We start from the raw sequence: 20,785 nt of genomic DNA, 5'->3' as shown, positions 1-20,785 counted from the left end.
CCGGGCTCAGCCTGCGCCAGCAGCCGGAGGGGGCTGCCAGGCGCTACGGGGCCAAGCGTGACGCTCCGCCCCGTCCCCATGGCTCTGGACCTGGGGGCACACTGCCTCCCCGCTGAAGGTGACCTTCGGAAGGGAAGAAAAGAGGGGGAAAGGGGGGAGGAAAGGACTATCCATCTACCGTCTTAATGGAGCGGGATGTGTTTCAGAAGTCGGGGTGGGATTGTTTCTGCTCTAGCCATAGCATTGTAAACCCACAGGGACCATTGGCAGACCCGCCTTGTTCAGCTCTTTGCTCCAGCTGAGGGAGCAAAGCAGCTCCCTGGGCTGGAATATGGTCCTTTCTCTGGGGCTGTGCCAAGTAAGAATCCGTTCCTGATGGAAGCGATCAGAACAACCGTGGACTGCCAGTGCTTGTCCTTGGCTACCAAAGGTACCCGTGCCAGTGAGCATCAGAGACCAGGCACAAACCATGGCTGGTTCAACGACCCCTCTTCAGGCCCAGTGGGTCAGGGTCCTCACACACACCAGGGCTGCAGAGTGTGATGGTGAGGCTGAAATTATTAATGATAACTACGATGACTTGCAAGCATTTCACCTGTTCTCAGTACCTGACCCCAGAGTATGCTCCTGTGCCAAGGTCTTCCTTCTTCCACTTGAGCATGGAGATGAAAACATCTCCTGGGTGCACGGACACCATGCAGGTCCTATATCTTGGCTCTTAAATACTGGTTTTTTTCTCTCAAGGAAGTGGATCAGTTTGTGTATCTGAAGCAGTGGTGCATGCAGCTGTGACACAGGTGTGTCACAGCACTGGCCTCCCTGTTCCCTAGAGCCAGAGCCATGCTGGACACTTGTAGTGATGAGCCTCAGCACTCCCTGGCAGAGAACTGGGAGGAAGACTGGGAGAGGTGAAAGACAGTCTAAGAGAGGAGAGAAGAGCAGCCCCCATAAACATAAGTACTCTGGGTCTCCAGCACAGGCCTGAACCTTTTCACATGATCTCAGAAGGGAAAATAATTGTGTGAAGGGCTGTCACTCAGTGCTTTGCCCCACACAGGGGCAGCGAGGTGAAATGAACTGGTCTGCCCATACAGGCCTGTGAAGAGCCAGTGTGCTGCCACTCAGAGATGGTGCAAATCAGAGGGCAAGAAGAGTAGCACAGTCAGGCTCCCAGCTGTCCCTGTGCTTCTGGATAAGAGGTGGGGTGTGAGATTGTTGTACTGATGACCCAAAGGTCTTGTGCCATTCAAGGCTGCTCCTTCACACCCATTCTGGAAGGTGTGACTGGTAACAGCCTTCATGTGCAAAGTCCCTACAGGCAGGAACATTACAGCTAAGGGTGATGTGAGTGTACTGAAGAAATATATCCAGCATCCAAGAACTCAGCACTGGGATAAATGGGGTGGGGTAGCCACTGCTCTCCGGGAACAGGGACCCTGTATAACCTATAGTCTTCTGGTGGAAAGTGTGAGATTGTTGCCTCTACTTGAGAGACAAGCAAGAACTGAAGAATGTCCCTGGGGACTTGCTATAATTTACAGTTACAATGTAATGCTGGGAAAGCAGCCCAGGTTCCCTGACTCCCCCAGTCCCTCTCTCCTCTCCAATCACGATCTTATACATGCTTCCAAATATAGGAACCAAATATAGGAACCAAATCCTTATTTTCCAGTTAATTTTTGAGAGACAGAATCCCTACATTATCTATTTCTATTGAGATGGGCACCTGCTGAGGGGTTTGGTTTAGAGGAGACACCTCTTCCACAGCCGTACCTGGACTGCACTGACAAGTAGCAATTTCGCTGAGGGCTTGCCCCTGATCTGCCATTCATCTGACGCTACATCTGCAGGGCTTGTCCTGCATTCCTCACTAACAGGGAATATGTCACGTACCATGTATCACATGTGTGTTTGAGAATCCCTGACCTCCATTCCCTGAGCACTGGGCACAGGACAGCTGTTGGAGGCCCTAGGGCTGCAGCACGACTAATGAAGTCCACACCGGTGCATTTCAGGACCTCCGTAATTTAACACCTACACCTCTCTCACCAACGCTGCACACATTTTGTCCAGCTGGCAACCAAGATGTTGGTCAAAGTCAACACTTACAGAATATGGAAATATGATGTAACCAGAATTGCCTTCATGTCTTGGAAAGTTTGATCCCAGGCTATGGAGGAGGTAGAACTGGGAAGGAGAGAGGGGTGTGGGGAAGGTGTTTTTTTAAGGTCTTTACTTCTCATGATCCTGCTCTGATTTTTTTAGCAATAAATTCCATTACTATCTCTAATTTAAACCTGTTTTGCCTGTGACAGTATTGGTGAGTGATCTCTCCTGGTCCTTATCTCAACCCAGGAACCTTTTGTTATATTTTCTCTCCCCTGTCCAGTGGTGGAGGGGGAGTGATAGAGAGGTTTCGGTGGGTGTCTGACATCCAGCGAGGGTCAACCCATTACAGTGTTACACACAAGCATTGGGGATGGCCTCTGATATGTAACAAATACTGTATGAAAATGCATCCCTTTCCTCCTCTGAATTATGGTTGGTTTAGCATGATGAATATCCTGTCTCTTGCATGTCTGGCTCAGAATAGGCAGCACAAAGAAAAATAACAGAACATTAACATTTCCAAGAGCCAGACATGGCAGCCAGTGTCATAAAGTCATAGCAGTGACAACTGCATGAGGAACAGCAGGACTGAAGTAGCTAAAGTAAAGGGACATAATCAAGAAGGGCTCTCCTTTCCATCCTTCTTTCTCTTCCCTTATCACTCATTCTCAGCGAACACAGAGCAGGCTGTTTCACTCACATCAGAACAGCAGCAGTTCTTCAAGCACAGCCATACACAGCCCTAAAGGATCAGGTTTGATCACTTAATAGAGAGTCCTCTATAGTCATGTGATGCCAGATGTATGGTTGCAAAGGAACACTGCCCTTCCAAAGAGAAATCCACCATCCTCCAGCAAGTACCCTAAGAACCATGGAGGGAAACTAGCTGTCCCAACACACTTTCAGCAGGACACAGTTTCTCAAGTGTGAACCCTTTTTCACAATATCCCTGGCTGATGACTCTGATCATTTCCACAGGAGTTGGGTGAGGAGGTCTGTACTCCTGTTTCAGAGTTACCCAGCCCCATAGGGCTCTTTAATTCCTGTTCTGTATTATCAGAGGCACCAACAGCATCTAGGGGAATGGAAGATTTTATGCCATTTCAACCCAACAGAGCACTCTTTGGAGGTGTAGAGGCTTATCAGCAGGGGTATGTGTGAGAGAAATTTGCTGAAATATGAACATCAGGCTCTTTTAGAAGGGCCTAAAATGGCATTGCTCTTTTAATGCTGAAGTCTATGGCAATGCTCAGTTTGTCTCTGTATTTTCAAACTGACCACAAGCATTTACTCAGAACATTTCTGATAGCAGCTTTCCAGAGCAGTCCCAGTCCCTTAGTTTCCAGCATTAAATTTTGCTCAGCCTTTTTCAGATCCAGTTTTGTGCCCGGCACTGGGGTGGGAATCACTCTCTGAGCTTCCCCACTGCCTTTCTGCTTCTTCCGTTAATAATTCTGTGAGTTGCCAACAGCTTCCTCCCCCCCAGCCTCAGCAGACAGGCAGGCAAGCCAATCTGCAGGGTACTACAAGGTGGGGCCCTGAGCTCTCCTTGGCACAGGCAGGGTGCTCAGAGGAGTCCACCAGCTGCACAGACCATTTGTGCTCTGAGGTCATTCAGTGCTACCCCATCACTGAGGAATCTGCTGGCCGCCTTCCTGACAATGCCGTACAATGTCCCACCTCACTTTCCAGCTAACACAACAGTCATGCTGAGCCCGGGCCCTGCTCCCCAGAAGTGCTTCCCAGCTATGTTCCCCATCTTTGTCAATACCCCTCACACCTGAAAGCTCTGGTCACCCACTGAACATGGCATATGCTTCAAAGCATTCTGCTCAGCCCCACTTCAACCTACTCCCTCCATGCTGCTGCTAGGTGCATTGTGGGCAGAATGAATGCAAGAGGCAGTGCTAATCCAGTGGAATCCGTGAGCACTGATGCCAGTGCCTCAGAGCAATGCTGGGGCAGTGCCCTTCCAACCCAGCACAGGGACAGGGATCCACAACTGCTGTATTTTTAACCTTCTCCATCTCTCCCATCCTGTCCTCCAGGGCTTAAAACAATATAAAATATCCAGTAACCATGGTGTACATCAGCCTTCTGCCTGAGACTTAATGACTTATTTGTGACCACAGGTACAGCTAGGGACTGTTCAGGAGGCAACTCAGCTTGCAGCTCCCACCTAGCCTAGATGGTGCCATTGCAGGAAGCTGAGTTGGCCGGGGCTCCAGATGGCTTGGTGACAGATACTGGGAAGGGAAGGGAAGAGTTATAGTGAAAAAAGGCTGGACTTGCAGAAGAGTGGGACTCAGGGCAGGGACAACATGTTTTACTGGGAAAGCTTTCTTCTGTCAGGGCAGAGAGGTAGTCCAACTGCTCCTAAGCATCTGGGATCCAGAAGACAAGGGAGAAAAAGCTGGCAGGACAAGGTCTCTCCAGCCAAGTCTTGTCCCAGTTTGCTACAGGGTGAGAGCAGGCAGGCCCAGGGAGAGACTCAGGTTCCTCTGATCATCAGATAAGCTTGTGGTGGCAAAGCAGATCCAAGGTCTAGCTGAAAAACTGGTTTGCAGGTCAGTGTCAATCCTGGTGGTGGCAGTCAGTGCCAGCGATTGCCAGGCAGGTATGAGGTCAAGCCAGGAAGTCTGGGTTAAGACAAGGAAGTCATGCCAGGGTTCAGACAAACAGTGAATACAGCCAGGCATAGCTGGGAAAGATAGACCACAATACAGCTCAGGCAGGCACTAAAAGCCCAGGGCTGAGGTGAAATGGGTTTCCTGGCCCCATGGGAAGATGTTGCAGAGGGAGTCCCAGGAGAGGCTGGTCAGGGCCATCAAGACTTATCAGTACCCTTGGAGCAAGGCAAAATTATGGCTCTTGCCTACCTCTCAATTCTTCATCAGCTTCTTGCCTGCCTCTAGTAGTGGTCTGGAAGGCAAAAGATGCTCCCACTCCCCGAGAAAGGCTGATCCCTTCTGTGCTACCCTAGCTCATTTTTCATAGCTTCATCTGCACAGACAAGAAGGCCAGCACCCTGCAAGTCATCTTCTACCAGCTCCTAGGGATCACTGCTGCTGGGACACTGTCCCCAGTGTTGCTGTCTGTCTAATGTCAAGGCATTGGATGTGTCTCTTCTGGGGCTGTCCAAAAATTTGTGAGGAAGGGAAGCAGGGAGTTCAGTCACTCTCCTAGCTCATCCATGAGGATGCTGAATAAAACTACTCCTAGGAGTAGTACATGGGCTATTCTTGGAGGGAAAACTCACTGCTCTCTCCAGGTTCCAATAACAAAAAAACCCCCAACCCATAAAAACAAAACCAAAACCAACCAACCAACTGAAAAAAAACCCCCAACCATTGCAAAATAGTAAGACCTGGAATCCACTGTTAATTTCTTAAAGGATCTTATTTCCTAGACAATTCTAAAGACATTTTTTCAAAAACTGGGGCAGTGGGGGAGGGGGGAGGAGCAAGAAGGGGAGTAGGTGGGCACTATCCTCAGACTTTCTAAAACCACAGAGGTCAGTAATTTCTGGAGGAACCCAGAGCACCTAGAGTGACTGTGTACCATTGCCCAACCATCTAGTTTCCTGAGACATTGCTGCTCTCCACCACTGTGCACACTTAGTTCGGTACCCGCTCCCTTCTACTGTAAAACCTCATAGCACAGCAGCGCTAGCAGAGATGACAGGCTTGCACTGCAGGAAGCTGGTCTTCCCATGTGGGCACATCTATATAAGTTCATTTAAGGCATCCCTATCAGCATTAGCTGAGGTGAAATTCAAAGTGATTTTCTGCACAGCCCCCGACTCATGTGACCATGGCCAGCTATCAGTGACAAATCAGGACCTGAAGTAGATCATCAAGACACTGATCAAAGTCTCTTCCATAATAGCCACATAAACTCGTTAAAAGCCATCTCTTGGGGTTCCTGCACTATACTCTGCTATTTCTTCAGAGGAGGAAATGTCTGGGGTGTTTGTGATGATCTGGCTGGACCATGAGAGTGGTGCCTGTGTAATGTTGTCCAGTGGCTCTTCGCCACAGCTTGGAAAGATGAACACTTTCCAGTTAATGCGTTATTTTATTTCAGTGATCTCATGTTTAAAGCATCATTTCCTTAATCTTAGGCTCTCCCATGGGGTCAGTAAATTCCACATTCAAAGAAGATTTTAATTCCTTGGTGAGTGACAAGCTGGAATGGCGATTTGAGCCCTAATCCCTCTTTTGAGTGGTGAATGAAGCATCTTGTCATTAGTACCTCAGCAGATGATATCAGAGATATCATGGGAATAGCAAACACCATCAATCTGAGCCAGCTGGAAAGCAATAAGGCTTGGAATGGTACCCTCTCCACCCCATCAGCCGGCAGGGATCTGCCAAACCCTCCCCACCTCCCTCTTACTGGTGAACCAGTAGAGACATCTTTCTTTTCCTTTCTCTTACAGCTCTTTTCCTGCCTTCAGACTCACCATTCCCCAATTTACATGGGGAAAAGTAATAATTAATTGTTCCACTTTATTCATTCCTGATTCACCTCCTGCTTTGAATTGTTTTCCTTGACTTTCTACAGAAATATCCTGACATGTTTCTCTTCAGCCCCCCTTGCATGTACCACTTGGCATCAGCCCAGCAGAAAAGGTCATTTGGAGAGGCAACACAACTAGGGCTCAGCAAGGGAAAGGGGTGGGTGACAAAAATCCCAGATGGCAATTTTCCCCAAGAAGCTTTTGTCTTACTGAGGAATAACTTCCATCATCTCACCAATTTTGCTGATTACTTCCTGACATTATCTTGAGTTGAGCAATTCCTGGAAATTTCACTTTGGACTTTGGCATATGATCTACAAATCACCCAGCAACAGCCATGCAGCAACACAAGGCCACCTGTCTCCTACAGTGCCATTGCTCACAGTGTGATGGAGAAAGGCTTAGTGACAGCAAGAAGTGTTTATCTCCTCAAATCTCTTGGGCACCCAGCAATAGAAATGTCCCCTGCCTTGCCTCTCCAGTGCTGACTCAGTGCCTCTCCTTTGAAGCAGATCTCCCTTTATCTCTCTCCACAGAGAGGCTCTACCTCCACTTAGTACTGCTGGATTTTTGCTCCTCTCCAACTGAGGCACCTCTGCTAACATTATAGAGTGCTCACTCAGGGCTGATTCCCGACTTATTAAGTCAGGAAAGTGGAGCAGAGGCATGGGATATCTGTGACTTTCAGGAAACACCATCACTGCCAGTGTTTTTCCCCACATCTGCATTTCCTGCCTTACCTCTCCCTTTCACTTTTCTGTTTTCTCTTCTATACCACCTTTCATTTGCCTATTTAATTTTTCAGCTGGCTGACCTCACAGAGACTTACTCAACAGATTCTTAGTAAAGCAAATCAGCACAGGTAGGATGGACATGGACTAGTGAAAGTGATCTTCAAGGGTTAGTCTCAGATCTTCTTTTCTCCTGCTTACCGTGTCACTTTTGCTTCTCGCTGAAGTTCTGGAATGCTCTACTTTTCCCACAACTCTGATTTTCATCAACCAACACCACTCTCTGCTCTCTTCAGTGCCCACCTTTGAGGTCCCAGTTTGAGACCCCAGGACACCACCTCACACATTTTCCCTTTCACAGCCAACTATGTGCTCCCTCTTCATCCCACAGGGTAACTCTTCACTCTTTGTTCCAGCCTTATCAGACTCCTTCTGCTTCCTTCTTCCCAGGCCTACTGGAAAGATCCTAAAACTGTGCCATCTCTTCCTGTTCTGTGGTCTCTGCTGCTCTGCACAGATTCACTTGCCATAGGTAGCTGCTCGCAGATATTTAATCTGCAAAAAGTCATAAATGTGCAAGAGTGAGAAGTTATGCAGAAAGATAATTAGGTCTGGGCCTCAGCAGTGTTTTGCAGAGGCAAAAAATACAGAACTAGATGCTCTCTACCCTATTGCCAGTCACTGCAGTCCCAGTCCCACTTTGCTATGAATAATGATTTCCACCTGACATAATCTGCTGAGATTGTTTAAGCAAAGCACCCATCTGACAAGGCTATGCAGCTTTAGCACAGCTCAGGCTGTGAGCGGAACAAGTTCATGGTTGCTTGCAACAGCCTTGACACAGTTAAGCACAACAGTGCTAACCTCTGCCTTGGTGTTACAAAGCACAGAGACATCAGCAAAATTTGGGCTGGAAATGAGCAGCTACAAATAATGTTGCTGCAAGAGTTTATTACTCCCATTTTTTCCAGCTTAGAGGGATTTTCTTGATGTGATTTCACAGTTATATCAGCACAAAAAAGTTCCACCGTTTTATTTATTTTGTTTTTCTTACACTGATTTTTATACTTCGCTATAGAGAGAGAACATTCTTCTTATCACATCTGAAGATATGGGTGTGATATACAACCTGTACACATCAGGAACACCCCTGAGCAGGAGGCCAGCTCTACTTTACTTTGCGCTGTGGAGCCAGAAGTTAGTTTCATCTGTAGTGGATAACACATATGACTCAGCCTGTCCTTTTAATTTTCACCCAGGGTTTCTCTGTGTCTCAGAAAGAAAAATTCTGAGTGAAGTTGGAGCTAAACCAGCTGGGTGAGGAAACCAGGGGAAAGGAGGGACAATAGCAAGCTCTCATTCTATTCAAGCTGTTCAACAGGATCAACTTACCTTGCACTGCTAACCTACCCTGAGCTGCTCCCCTACTGCTGTCCTACTGACAGGGAGAGCTTTCACAGCTCACTGCTCTCCAACGCAACATCACAGAGCACTACAGACTATAGTTCTTGCAAATATATACAAAATGCGAGCTTATCCCTTCCCCCTGCATCTCTTTCTTCTTGCAAACACCCGTGCCTAAATTTACCTTCCACTTTTGCCTCAGAGGAGTCAGAGGAAGCAAAAATGTTTTTTCTTTACTGAAGGACATAGGTTTTTTACTTGGGGTTAGCCAACCATCTAAAGTATCTTAGAAACTTTCTTAATTTTCTAAGGATTCTGGAAAAAAAAGAAATAACTTTAAAGAAATTTTCAACAATCTGTAAGCTCAACACCTGGAAGTAAAACTGAAGAACAGTTTATTAGTGCAGTTGGAATAACTTGCAATCCCCCTAACGAATAACATTAGCATAGCTTTGCTGAAGTTCTGGGCAAACTACCAGCCCAGATGCAAAATTTCCTCACCAGCTCTTAACATAGTAGTGGCAGGAAGGGAAGGAAAGGAAACGTATTTCCACAGGTGTCACCATCTGCTGCACTGATGGTCTGAAAGGGGAACTTTGTTTTGGAGCTTTATTAGCCCATTCCGCTCCTCACTTTCTGAAATTCAGCATTCTGTTATTCACTGGGCTTTGATAAACTTCAGTGCCTAACATGAGAAACCAGAAAATAAGTAAAATGTGCTGGAGGCTTCTGAAGTTAAAGAGGAGATAGGTACCAAATTCCCATTGCTCCTCCAATGGGAGCTCTGACTAAAATGCTTTAAGTGGGTCTACCTGTATTTTTTCTAACCTCAAATAAAATGAAACTAGATTTTTTTTGTCTCTGAAAAATTGTGTTCTCAGTGCACCTTTCTAGAGCCTAAGCTACCACTCCTGGCCTGTGGTGTAACACATCAAAATCTCATTAGTTAAAGGTATGGAGTCCAGTTTGATCACAACCTCTGTAGGCAACTACAGTCCTGAACAGAAAACTTAGTATGCTTGTGAGTGTGGCCAAAATGAGTTACAACAAGGCATTCAGATGAGCTGTAGTCATCTACATTGTGTAGTCATCTCTATCACATCTTCCGTCAATTCCCCAAATTCCATCAAGTTCAACTTCTGGTCAGGCTTCTAGCCCCGAAGCCTCACTAATCCAGCACAGCAATCATTCAGTTCCTTCCCTAGGGCCTGCTCTGAAGAAAAAAATAAGACAAAAAAGCCCTTTCAAGACCTAGCAGCAGAGTCAAAGGTTGCAGCTGAGGAAGGAGAACTGCTCCCCACATGACTGCAGCTGACACTGTGCAGAGAGACACATTTTTAAAGCAAGTGCACAGTCTCTTATAATGTACCATAAAGCATAGATGCCCTCTTCCCTGCAAGCCAAAAGATGGAGGGCATTTTTTTATACTGACCAAGTGCACATTATTTTATGGGAATTTTGGCACTGTTACGTATGTATGCACTGGGAGGGTGACAGGAAGGGGAATGCTTTTCTTTGTCCTTGTGTATGGCCTGTACACTGAAAGCCCACTCCTGTTTGGAGTTTAGGAGTCAAAGAAGGTGAGGAAAATTAACAAGCTAAAACAGTGACTGTCTGGTTTAGACACCATGGTAAAAAAACACCCAGCAATAAATGTGAACTTGACAGAGGGCAATGCAGAAAAATGAACAGAGCTGAAGAGGCATTTTGTGTATTAAAAATTTTTGCCATAAAGATTAAACTGAAACCCATAAAACAGCTCCCATTCATCATGTAATAAAAAAAGTAATCCAATTAAGGAGTAGAAGTCAGCATATTATTAAAATGGTTAAAGATAACAGATGCGACAAAAATGCTTGTGCCAGTGATTGAGTTTTCTGAGTTTTTCATCTTAGATACTGTACTTCACAGAATCACAAAATCACTGGTAAGGTTGGAAGAGACCACAGTGGGTCATCTGGTCCAACCTCCTTGCTCAAGCAGTCATCCTAGAGCACTGCACAGGATTGCATCCAGACAGTCCTGGAATACCTCCAGTGAGGGTGACTCCACAACCTCTCTGGGCAATCTGCTCCAGTGCTCAGTCACCTGCACAGCAAAGAAGTTCTTCTCATGTTCAGGTGGAACTTCCCGTACCTCAGTTTCTGCCTTGTCCTATTGTTACCTCTTGTCCTATTGTTTGACGCCACCAAGAGGAGCTTGGCTCTGTGCTCTTGACACCTGCCCCTCAGATATTTATAGACATTCATGAGGTCCCCTCTCAGTCATCACTTCTTAAGGCTGAACAGGCTTAGCTTCCTCAGTGTCTCCTTGTAAGAGAGGTGCTCCAGCCCCTTAAGCATTTTTGCTGACCTCCGCTGGACCCGCTCCAGGAGCTCCATGTCTCTCTTGTAGAGAGGAGCCCAGACCTGGACACAGCACTCCAGATGTGGCCTCACCAGAACTGAGTAGGGGAGCAGGATAACCTCCCTTTACCTGCTGGCAATGACCATTTCTAATGCACCCAATTTTTTTTCCTATAAAAGCAAATATATAATAAAATGCAACACCTGTCCTACACAAGTGACTCTGAATTCTCCAAGGAAAATGAATTTTGGAAAAATACTCCTCAGTTTCACAGTCTTTCCCTGTCTCAGAGAAAATTTGGCAGCTCTTAGCCCTTTTTCCTAAGACATCTGTTCAATCACGTAAAAAACCAAGCTGGACAGGTTTGCCAACCAAGGTATTACCTTCACAGAAACCAAAGCTCTTTTATTTAAAATCCACATGAGAAAATAACTGTAGAGCGTTTGATTTCATCAAGTCTCTCTGTTCTCATAGCAACCCTGATAAATTGGGCATGAATCCAGAGCTGGGAATTGAATTTGCACTTTATAGATTACCTGAACCACAAACCTACGTTGCTTCCTTCCAGGAAGGTTTATACATTGTTGTTCCCAATGTGATGCAGTGAGAGATAAGCTGGACAGGTACACACGAGATGTGCCTTTGCCAGTGCATGAAGGTGTCTGTAGTCCTCTGTGAAAATGTTTCTCTTCTACATGCTGAGAACAGAACCATGCCAGGACTGGCAGGAAGCACAGAAGTCTGGCCCTTCCCTCTGTCTGTGTCACTGGGAATCTGCACAGATTGAGCACAAGGGCAGGATCAGCAAGGGCTTTGTGGAACTTCTCATCTCCAGTGTGGAGGGACTGTTTCTACCAACATGACTCATGGCAGCAATGCCCTGAAGACCTGAAGAGGCTTTCCCTGGATTGGCTGGACCCACTAAGAACTGAAGGCTCATCTCTCCTGAAATCATTAAGCAAGAAGATGGAAACACAATCTGCAGTGTTGAAACCACAGAACAGCAATAATCACTGACCAAGGGCATGAACCAAGGAGCAAGGGAAGATTTTGAACTTTTGTCTCAGAGGTCTGCATGAAATCTTTTTGAAAGATGGGAGATTTTCTTTGATATCAACTCAGCGTGGTGCAGAGAAAACTAATTTCTCATGGGACGTATACAGTGTATTGCAGGAGGGAAGGAGTGATGTGAAGAAGGGGGTCGAAATGGGGATTTGGGGCCTGAGGTGGGATCCATATGGTGGGAGGCTCCAAAGCCGAGACACTGTGGAGTTCAGACACACATGCAGCTACAGCTCCACCACAGACTCCTTAAGGCTGGCCTGGCACACACCCCCAGCTAGGAAAGAGCCAAAGGGAATGTAATTTCGTGAGGGAGTTGTCAGGTATGGCTGGCAGCAACAAACTCAAAAAGAAAAACGTTGTGGGGCAATGGAAACCACGGAGGGGCTGCAACTTGAAAGGCAATATTCTGTGAGAGCTCCCTGGGCTCACACTTATTTCACTGAGGGGAAAATGGGCAATGTTCAGCACAATATTTTAGCCACATCTATTCCCTCAGCATCACAGACGCAGGCAAGACCTCACCACATGGGTATTGGGAATTGCACTGGGAGAGTTCTAAGGAGCTGAAACATGGTAATGTTCTCCCACTCACCAGGAATGGGCTGTACCTTACCAGTAACAGTACACAACTAAATCACAGCAGAGAGAAACCTGATGATAAAGGAAAGATTTGTGGAGGTGAGGAGGTAACGTTGGAGGTTGGTTTAGATTCAACTCTGAATTAGGTTCAGTAGGTAGGGCAACTGCCTGAAGCCATGAGAGATGAAGGATTTGCATCAAGATGATGGTTAAATGATGTGATTTTCTCTAGTCTCTTCAGTCATGGCTCCCAAACTTTTGGAATTCCCCTCAGTTCACATACATTGATTTCCACTGTCTTTCTCCTTCCCTTTTCTTGCTCTCACTTCATAAATTCTGAATAGGATATTCTGTTTCCAAGAAAATGTCCCAGCCTTCCAACCCAGAACTATATTTACCTAAAAGCTGAAAATCTTGGAGATGAAAGTCTCACAGCTAAACAACTCTAAACAGAGCTTTAAAGAGAGAATTTCTCAAGCGTGGTCAGAGTTTCAATGATTTTTAATCATGTTGACATTGACATAAAAAAACTAAACTTTCAGGTGCCAGGAAATATGCCACATGATATTCTAATCATTTTAAGATACACAAGACCAGTGTTAAAAACCTTCTTTACATTTATAGCTTTCAACATTTGAAAAGCCATCTCTAAGCCCCTACTTAGAAGGTAATTGCAAATAAGTAGTGTTATTGCAGAAGAGTTATACAAAATATTTTTATGGTTGTAAGAACATTTTAAGCAATATAGTCTGTATTATTTTCTAATTTCCTACGACAATTGATTCTGTTTGTTGACATTAATTTAACCTAAAGATATTTATTCAGCCAGTTGATCATATCCTTTCTTCCTTCCTCAATATAAGGTTTATCTTGAGGATTGATATCTTCTCTTTTCCGATGCACAAACCCATGTGTCTGTCCAGGGTAAATTTTAACTTCATAATCAACTTTACAGTTTTGTTTAAGCTTCTGCTCCAGCAACGTGACCTGTAACACAGAACATTCTATGTTGGCTGAGCACAAAGGTAAAAAGTTCTACATTTACAGTCCCCAAATTGTCCTCATTTTTCACTTTTCTGAAAGACAGACATAATTTATCCTTGCCACTGTTTTCTTTTCTACTAGTTTTATACCTAAATGCATTTCTGTTGCTGCACTTGCTTTATTTAACTAGGCTTTTTTCCCAGTAAAATATCAGTATGTGACTGTATAAAATGTAGAAAAAAATTATATAGATTACAATATTAATATCTGTAAATGTAAAAAAACCTACTGCTCAGCATCATGAGAAGGTTAGCATGTAGTGAGCACTGTATGAGTTGCTACTGATAGACACCTCACATAAAATAACTGGAGCAAGAGTTTGAATTAATTTGAGGTTGGGGAGGAGGGGCAGAGACAAAAATAGCAGTTCAAAGTGACTGGAATTTTTGCCAGGAAAATTAAAGCCAACATCACTCAATAAAAACCTGTTTCTCTTGATCCCCTTGGCAGATAACCATCTTTCTCCAATCATTCTACACTCAGGCTCCAGAGAAAGGCTGTTGACTGAGTAATAGAAAGGAGAATCTCTGCAGGACAGTGGAAAAAGGAAAAGGATAGCCACAGGGTCTTTTTAATTTTCCTGCAACAAGTCATTCCATTGGTACAGGTGGGGAATTTCTGCTGATTTTATGGACCATTGGTATCACTAAAGAGAGCCTCCTATCTTAAACTTGTCAGGCTTTCTTTGGATTATTGCTCTTTTCCTAGGAACTGATGAAAATCAGCCATATTTTCAAACAGGAGCAGAAAATATTTTTAGTGTCATGGTAAAACTTTTTCATTTGGGGATAAGCAGCATACATTTGTGTAGAAGTACTGTAAGAGTTAGTGAAAGAGAAAGAAAAGTGCAAATCAGTTTTCTACTGTCTCTTCATTGAATACCAAGATACAAAATAAACATGAAAAGCATTAAAAAGACGCATCTGTGATGGGAAACTCACCTGCTCCAATGGGATGATGTCATCCTTCTCCCCAAAAATGAAGAAGGTAGGATGCAGCAAACTGTGTTTGTCCGCAAAACGCCTGATCACTCCTAAGGCAGAAGAAAACATACATGCAATGAGTTATGCTACCTAAAGTAGCTAAAACACTACAAACTCTACAAAAACTTCAAGGCATTTTCATCAGCTAGTGATGATCAGTTTGTAATGGGATTTAACACACTTTGCTTGAAAGTCCTTTTTGTTGTGGAAAATTTGTGATACCATTAAAAAGGAAAAGACCAGTTCTGTGGGAAAAAATCAGGGAAGAATTGTTACTCTCATCCCGTTTTTATGGTTTGCTTTGAGCAACTGCTTCTGACCACTGTCAGAGACAGGATTCTGTGAAAGATGGACACTTAGGAACTGCTCACCTCTGGCTTGGGAAGGCTGTTTTTAAGATAATTGTAAATACTCATCATTCCACCTACATGGTTATGACTTCAGTGTACATATATCTATACTGATACAATATCATAACAAATTGACATTGTAATTTTAACTACTCCAATATATTTGAATTAAAGTTACAGTAAAACTAACCAGCTGCCATCCTAGATACTCTTTTCATTCCTGAGATTATTACAACAGAAAAAGTTTAAAAATTAGCAAGTAACATTGTTGAATTGACTCAGCTGATCAGCATATCAGTGCAGCAAAACAGTCCCAATAAGCTTTCTGGAAAAATACCTTAAATTTGCTTTCACCTCTAACTAATATAAATTGCTCTGGTTCTGTAGAAGTACAGAGGTTTATAAGAAAAATATCAAAGTTAGCATAAATATGTTAAGAATTAAAGTGTGAAGGGTTAAAACAGAGAGTTTAAAACTGTTCCTATTAGTAATGAGGGACCACTGTCTAAAAGATATAAAAGATGTGCCCAGAAGCCCTTTTGTCATTGCCAGCCAAGAGGAACCTCAGCCACAGTGAGGCCATGGCATTTGGCACTATGATCACAGATGTGATCCTGGTCATGCCACTCTTTAAATAAAATTTTGCTGGGTGCACTTAAGTGTAAAAATGCAAGTGTGAAAAAATCAAATCACTTACAGATTATTTATAATAAAATCACCTTCTTCCACTAGATGTCAAACTGAATTTTGTTACAGTAATAGTCCTAGAGAATTGTTTCCTGCACTGGTATCCTGCTCAGAACGTAGCAGGTCTTTCAGGCTTACCATAGAGGGACACTCCAGTCTTTAAATGAGGATTTTTCAGCATCAGATGTTGCACTGCTGCTCCACCCCAGCAAAAGCCAATGACACCAATCTTCTTTGCACCACATTGGTCCTTTAGATACTTGAGGACAACATCAACTTCTCTGAGACATGCAAATGAAAGTGAATTAAGGCTCTAGCCCTGTTTCTCTGGCCTCTTTGGTGGCTGCTGCTCAGAGACTGGCTGGGCATCAGTCTGCTTCTGGAATGGAGTGACTGTCTTGCATCACTCCCTGTTTTTCTTTCCCTTACTTATCAAATTGCCTTTATCTCAACCCATGAGTTTTCTTGCTTTGTTTCTCTTATTCCCCTGTTCCTCTTGTGGGAGTGAGTGGTGGTCCAAGTTATTGGCTGATGGCTGGGGTCAACCCACAACACTACTTTACTGTTATTCATTTCTAAAATACAAGACAAACTCCAGGGGAGAAGACAAAGGAGAAAGTCAGTCTTCCTAGATCATTGTTACTAGGACAGGAGGTGATTTTATGAACAGCAGTCCAATTAATTTCACAAATAGCAATAGTTATCATATAGGCTAACACAAATAAAGTTTGAGACACACTGCCAGTAAAGAGCATCTTGTTATCACAAATGTGACTTATATGTAAACTATATCTCACAAGGAGGACAAACATTTTACAAAATCTTGTTTGCTGACTGCATTTGCACCCTAAAATCCATGGAAGTTGTGCCTCCCTGAGCAATCAAAGTGGCAGGAGTGAGCTGCATTTTCTAGCTTTTGCTGGTTCCTTACTTTAGAGTCATTCATTTTGCTTCTACTCTCTGTACAGGCAAACACTGGGCACTTTTATTCTTGTTCAAACATCTACTTTTATCTATAAAGCACCCCTCATATAACCACGAGCTTGTCCCATGAGCTGCATGAAATTTCCATTTGTGGACATCCAGCTTTATTTGACCCACTAATAATTTAGGATCTAATGCCTCTTTACTGAGGCAAAAATTCCTATGAAATAAGGATGTCCACTTGCTGGTCAAGGAACAATGGTTGTACTTGTCTATTTTGCCGGCATCTCGTGTTTTCAGCCAGTCATCAAAAGATGCCCAGTCATTAGAAGGTTTCCAAGCTTCTTGTCCCACAAAAAAATCTGGGCAGATGGCTCTGCAAGAAAAATGAAAATATTTTATGTCCATGAAATAATACTGAAAAAGGATTAAAGGGAAGACCCTATGTACTACACAACGAATTCATTTTGCTGAATACATAGTACTTAACCCACATCAAAGCATTATACCAGCAACCCTCAATAATTTTCTATATCTAATATGAGGACTTAGTATAATTTCCAGTTACATTTTGCCCTGTTAAAATTCATTTCTTAAATTGATAAATAGTTAACTGTAACTGAAAATCCTTGGTGGTTTCCGACCAAACTTAAAAAAGAAATCCAAAACCAAACCAAACAAACTGCAATTTACACAGTACTTATGTTTAGGCTAGAAGGGACACTAACCCAGTAATACAGGAAAGAGGATACTCAGTATGCTTTTCACATATTTGAGGATTTGTTTCTCTATTTGGCACATGCTAGTACACTTTCCCTTCATAGAAAGATCTTCAGCTTCTTTGAAATTTTTACCGTAACAGCCAAGTTGCACAGAGGGAGGGAGGAAGCAGGCTGTTTCAGGGTCATAGAGGATGAAAAATGCAGAATAAGAAAATTTCCTGCTTCCTCTCTCTTCTTTTGTGTCTATATACTAACTCGTTATGGTAGGGTGACTCAATTATTTTAGACTTCTTTCACTGTTTTAACAGAAAACTCCTTGGAGAAAGTGATAAAGAAAGACTGTGGAATTATTTGTGTTTGTATGGTTTATATGAAAAAAGGAAACAGTTGGTTCAACAAACTTTCTTATTAGAAAGACACTTTGAAAACAGTAGTATTTCTTACATGTATCCATTAGTTGTTAGCATATCAGCTATGTATCTGGTGTTTGGGAGTTGCCATCCAAATATATCGTGGATCACAATCACTGCTTTGTCGGCGCCGGCAGGAGGTTTGCAGACATAGGCCTTGATGTGCTCAACTTGTACCTCCTGCCCACAGCCTCCATAGTCAAACCTGTCTCCAATATCACATGGGCAGGGCCTCGATTCATTGGCCATGTGTGATACTAAAAAACAAAACATATTCAGCAATGAATATCAAAGTATGCCATATTGAAGAGTTTCAAAAGACGGCAGTACTTCAGACTACCGCATTTTTTAATCATTACAGTAATAGGATGGACATGCTCGTTACTGTTTGATCTAAAATGAAGCATTAGTCAATAAGCCCACCGGGTTATTGAATACAAATAAGACTCCAGTTAGATTTTCTTATGTTACAAACTCTTCAGCAGGGGCCTGGTACCTGATAGGATGTCCATGCCCTACAGTAAGTAGTACAATAAAAATAAAGTTATGAGCAAGCAGCAAGGCAACCATCACAAATTATTTACATAGCGATGAAGCCAGTCCTTCCACTCTTCATCATGTGTATTTCCTGTCAGGAATGCATAGCTTTCTTTGGTAGAGAGTAAAGGCTTAATACCAGACCTAGCATTTTGAAAGAAAAAAACAAACAGCTACTGTGTAGAAAGATATAATTACACATAGATTAAGCATTATATTTTCATCCAGGGACTTAAAATATTACCTAACTGTAATTTTCAATGTCAATAAATCCTTTTTCTAAACAGCTGTAGCCTCAGATGTTGCAGACTTTTGAAGAAGGATACCTAAGAAAGGTGACAAGAAAAATGTACCAGCAAAAGTAAGAGTATAAAATTGTATTTCTTTAATATTAAATAAAGAATGCATTAAAACTCCAAGACAGGAAAAAAAGAAAACTGAACATAACCAAAATCTTTAAGTTGAGCCAAATCAAGAAGGTAGGTATGGTTATGGTATGGAGTAGGGTATGGTTAATTTTTCTCAAGCTATTGCTTAAATTAAAATAAACAAGTAATTCACAAAGGTCAAAAAGTACCAGCAGAATCTAACACACATGTAGGTCCTTGGACTCAAGTTAATGATTTTCTGCCATCAACCCCAGGTTAACCAACTCAGTGGACAGACCTGAATAACTCCTTCGAATATTCACAGAATATCTACAAATGATTCAAGAACATGGAAAGAATTTAGATAAAGTTTTACCTAAGCTCTCTACAGATTAATCATGTGTACTGCCAAAGAAACTTTGCTAGCACAGAAACAAAGATCTTCAAACTTGACTCTGTCAAAAATACAGAGAGAAATAGGAAAAAGCATATAACTGAACTGTCCCTGGACAAGTAGGACTTAAAGATTTGTGGCACTAAAGGGACAGCTTTAGGAAAGCCAAGAAACAACTTGGCAGCCAGAAAAATTGGACAGAATTTCAGAGACCGATATATTCTGGATTCGCAGATTTTAAAATTCAGAATATCCCAAGCAGTATCCCCAGGGCTAGATTGCAGATACCAGGAGATTTCATTTATGCAGATCAGTTCAGATCAGTTCAAGACAAGCTATGTCGTATTTGAAAGCTGTATTATCTCTGGGCACACATCTATACAAGTGCTCTACCTTTTCTTTTTTAAATAAGCCACACCCACCCATAAGCGTCCTCTTTTCCCTACATGGTGTGGGCTCACATACAGGACTTCTGATTTAAAATAAGCACCAGTAAAAAAATGAATGAATAAATGAACATATAAGGCAAAATACAGTGCAAATATATAATAGGAAGAAGTTCATAACTAATTTTCCATTCATAAAGTATTTCCTTTTGATTAGACTAAATCAGAGAATATAACAAAAGCAGGGATTGAATATTAAAGAAACATATTTCAGAACTCCAGAAACACAAATGCAATGCCCTTAGCAGTATATCCTTACAGACTTTATTTGCAAACATTTCATTTTATCTGATAAAATGTAAAGCAACACATAGAACATGAGGTATTTAAAGATGTAGATATATTCACTGATGAAAAGAGCTCCAGATACAAGACTGTGAGGGATAGCATTGGCTTGTATGGTTTATAAGCCATATAGATTTGCAAACTCTGTAGCATAGGCAAGACACTTCAGTGTTTCTGCATCTGCTGTAGTCCATGCAAACAGCATCTTTTTCCATTTCTAAGATGCTATTGAAACATTACTTGGAAATTGATTCCCCCTCTCTTACACTCATCAAAGCTATTTTTTTCGGACTGTAAACCCACAGCCTTGGTGTACCACCATTTCTACCTGGAAGCACTTGAGAACTTACTGGAAGACTAAACAATGACTAATTTTCAGATACTTGTATCTACAGCCAGAAAAATATAAAGATATTGCTGTGTGGCACCATCACTTTCAATATACTCTCCTGAGTCTTCCTCCTCAGAGGCCTTCCCCACCTCCGGAGGGGAAATAAAAGGTTTCTGAACCATCACCTCAAAAAAAAAAAAAAAAAAAAAAAAAAAAAAAAAAAGAAGGAAAGGAAGGAAAGCAACCCCCAATCGCATTTAAATGAGCTTGCACTCTGCCTGCAAATACAACGAAAGTCTCCCGAACATGCTGAGTCACACTTCGCAAGCACTTGTTCTACATTTCTGAGGGAAAAAAAGCCATGAGTTAAAAAAATCCCAAATAAACCTACACATACCTGGAGCCCAGCAAGGGTGCGAGACAGTAGGGGCAGGATGCAGGAGCGCAGCGTGGATGGTTCCGGCTGAATTGGGTCCCCACACAAAGCACTAACTCACAAAACGAAGGGGGTGAGTGCAAGGATCAGGCTCCTTTAAAAGAGAGTTACA

The 20,785-nt window shown here is 43.0% G+C and overlaps 1 protein-coding gene across 5 annotated transcripts; it reads right to left on the bottom strand.

Annotated features, from left to right (window-relative positions):
• Positions 1-12,911: 12,911 nt before the first annotated feature.
• On the bottom strand, positions 12,912-20,785 carry LOC309573549 (carboxymethylenebutenolidase homolog). Of its 5 annotated transcripts, XM_082282597.1 has the most exons (8): positions 20,635-20,785; positions 18,658-18,739; positions 18,461-18,557; positions 17,911-18,133; positions 17,013-17,120; positions 15,959-16,101; positions 14,742-14,833; positions 12,912-13,743 (listed from the first exon to the last, which is right to left on the bottom strand). In XM_082282597.1, the coding sequence occupies exons 4-8, from the start codon at positions 18,123-18,125 to the stop codon at positions 13,564-13,566; spliced, it is 738 nt and encodes a 245-aa protein (XP_082138723.1). In that variant the 5' UTR covers positions 18,126-18,133; positions 18,461-18,557; positions 18,658-18,739; positions 20,635-20,785; the 3' UTR covers positions 12,912-13,563. The 5 variants fall into 5 exon arrangements, with proteins under 5 accessions (XP_082138723.1, XP_082138726.1, XP_082138724.1 ...); XM_082282600.1 differs by lacking the exon at positions 18,461-18,557; XM_082282598.1 differs by lacking the exon at positions 18,658-18,739.

The sequence above is a fragment of the Coloeus monedula genome (assembly GCF_965178545.1).
Source record: "Coloeus monedula genome assembly, chromosome: 1".
In the NCBI taxonomy this organism is placed as follows: domain Eukaryota; kingdom Metazoa; phylum Chordata; class Aves; order Passeriformes; family Corvidae; genus Coloeus; species Coloeus monedula.
This window is presented reverse-complemented; position numbering and strand designations above follow the sequence as displayed.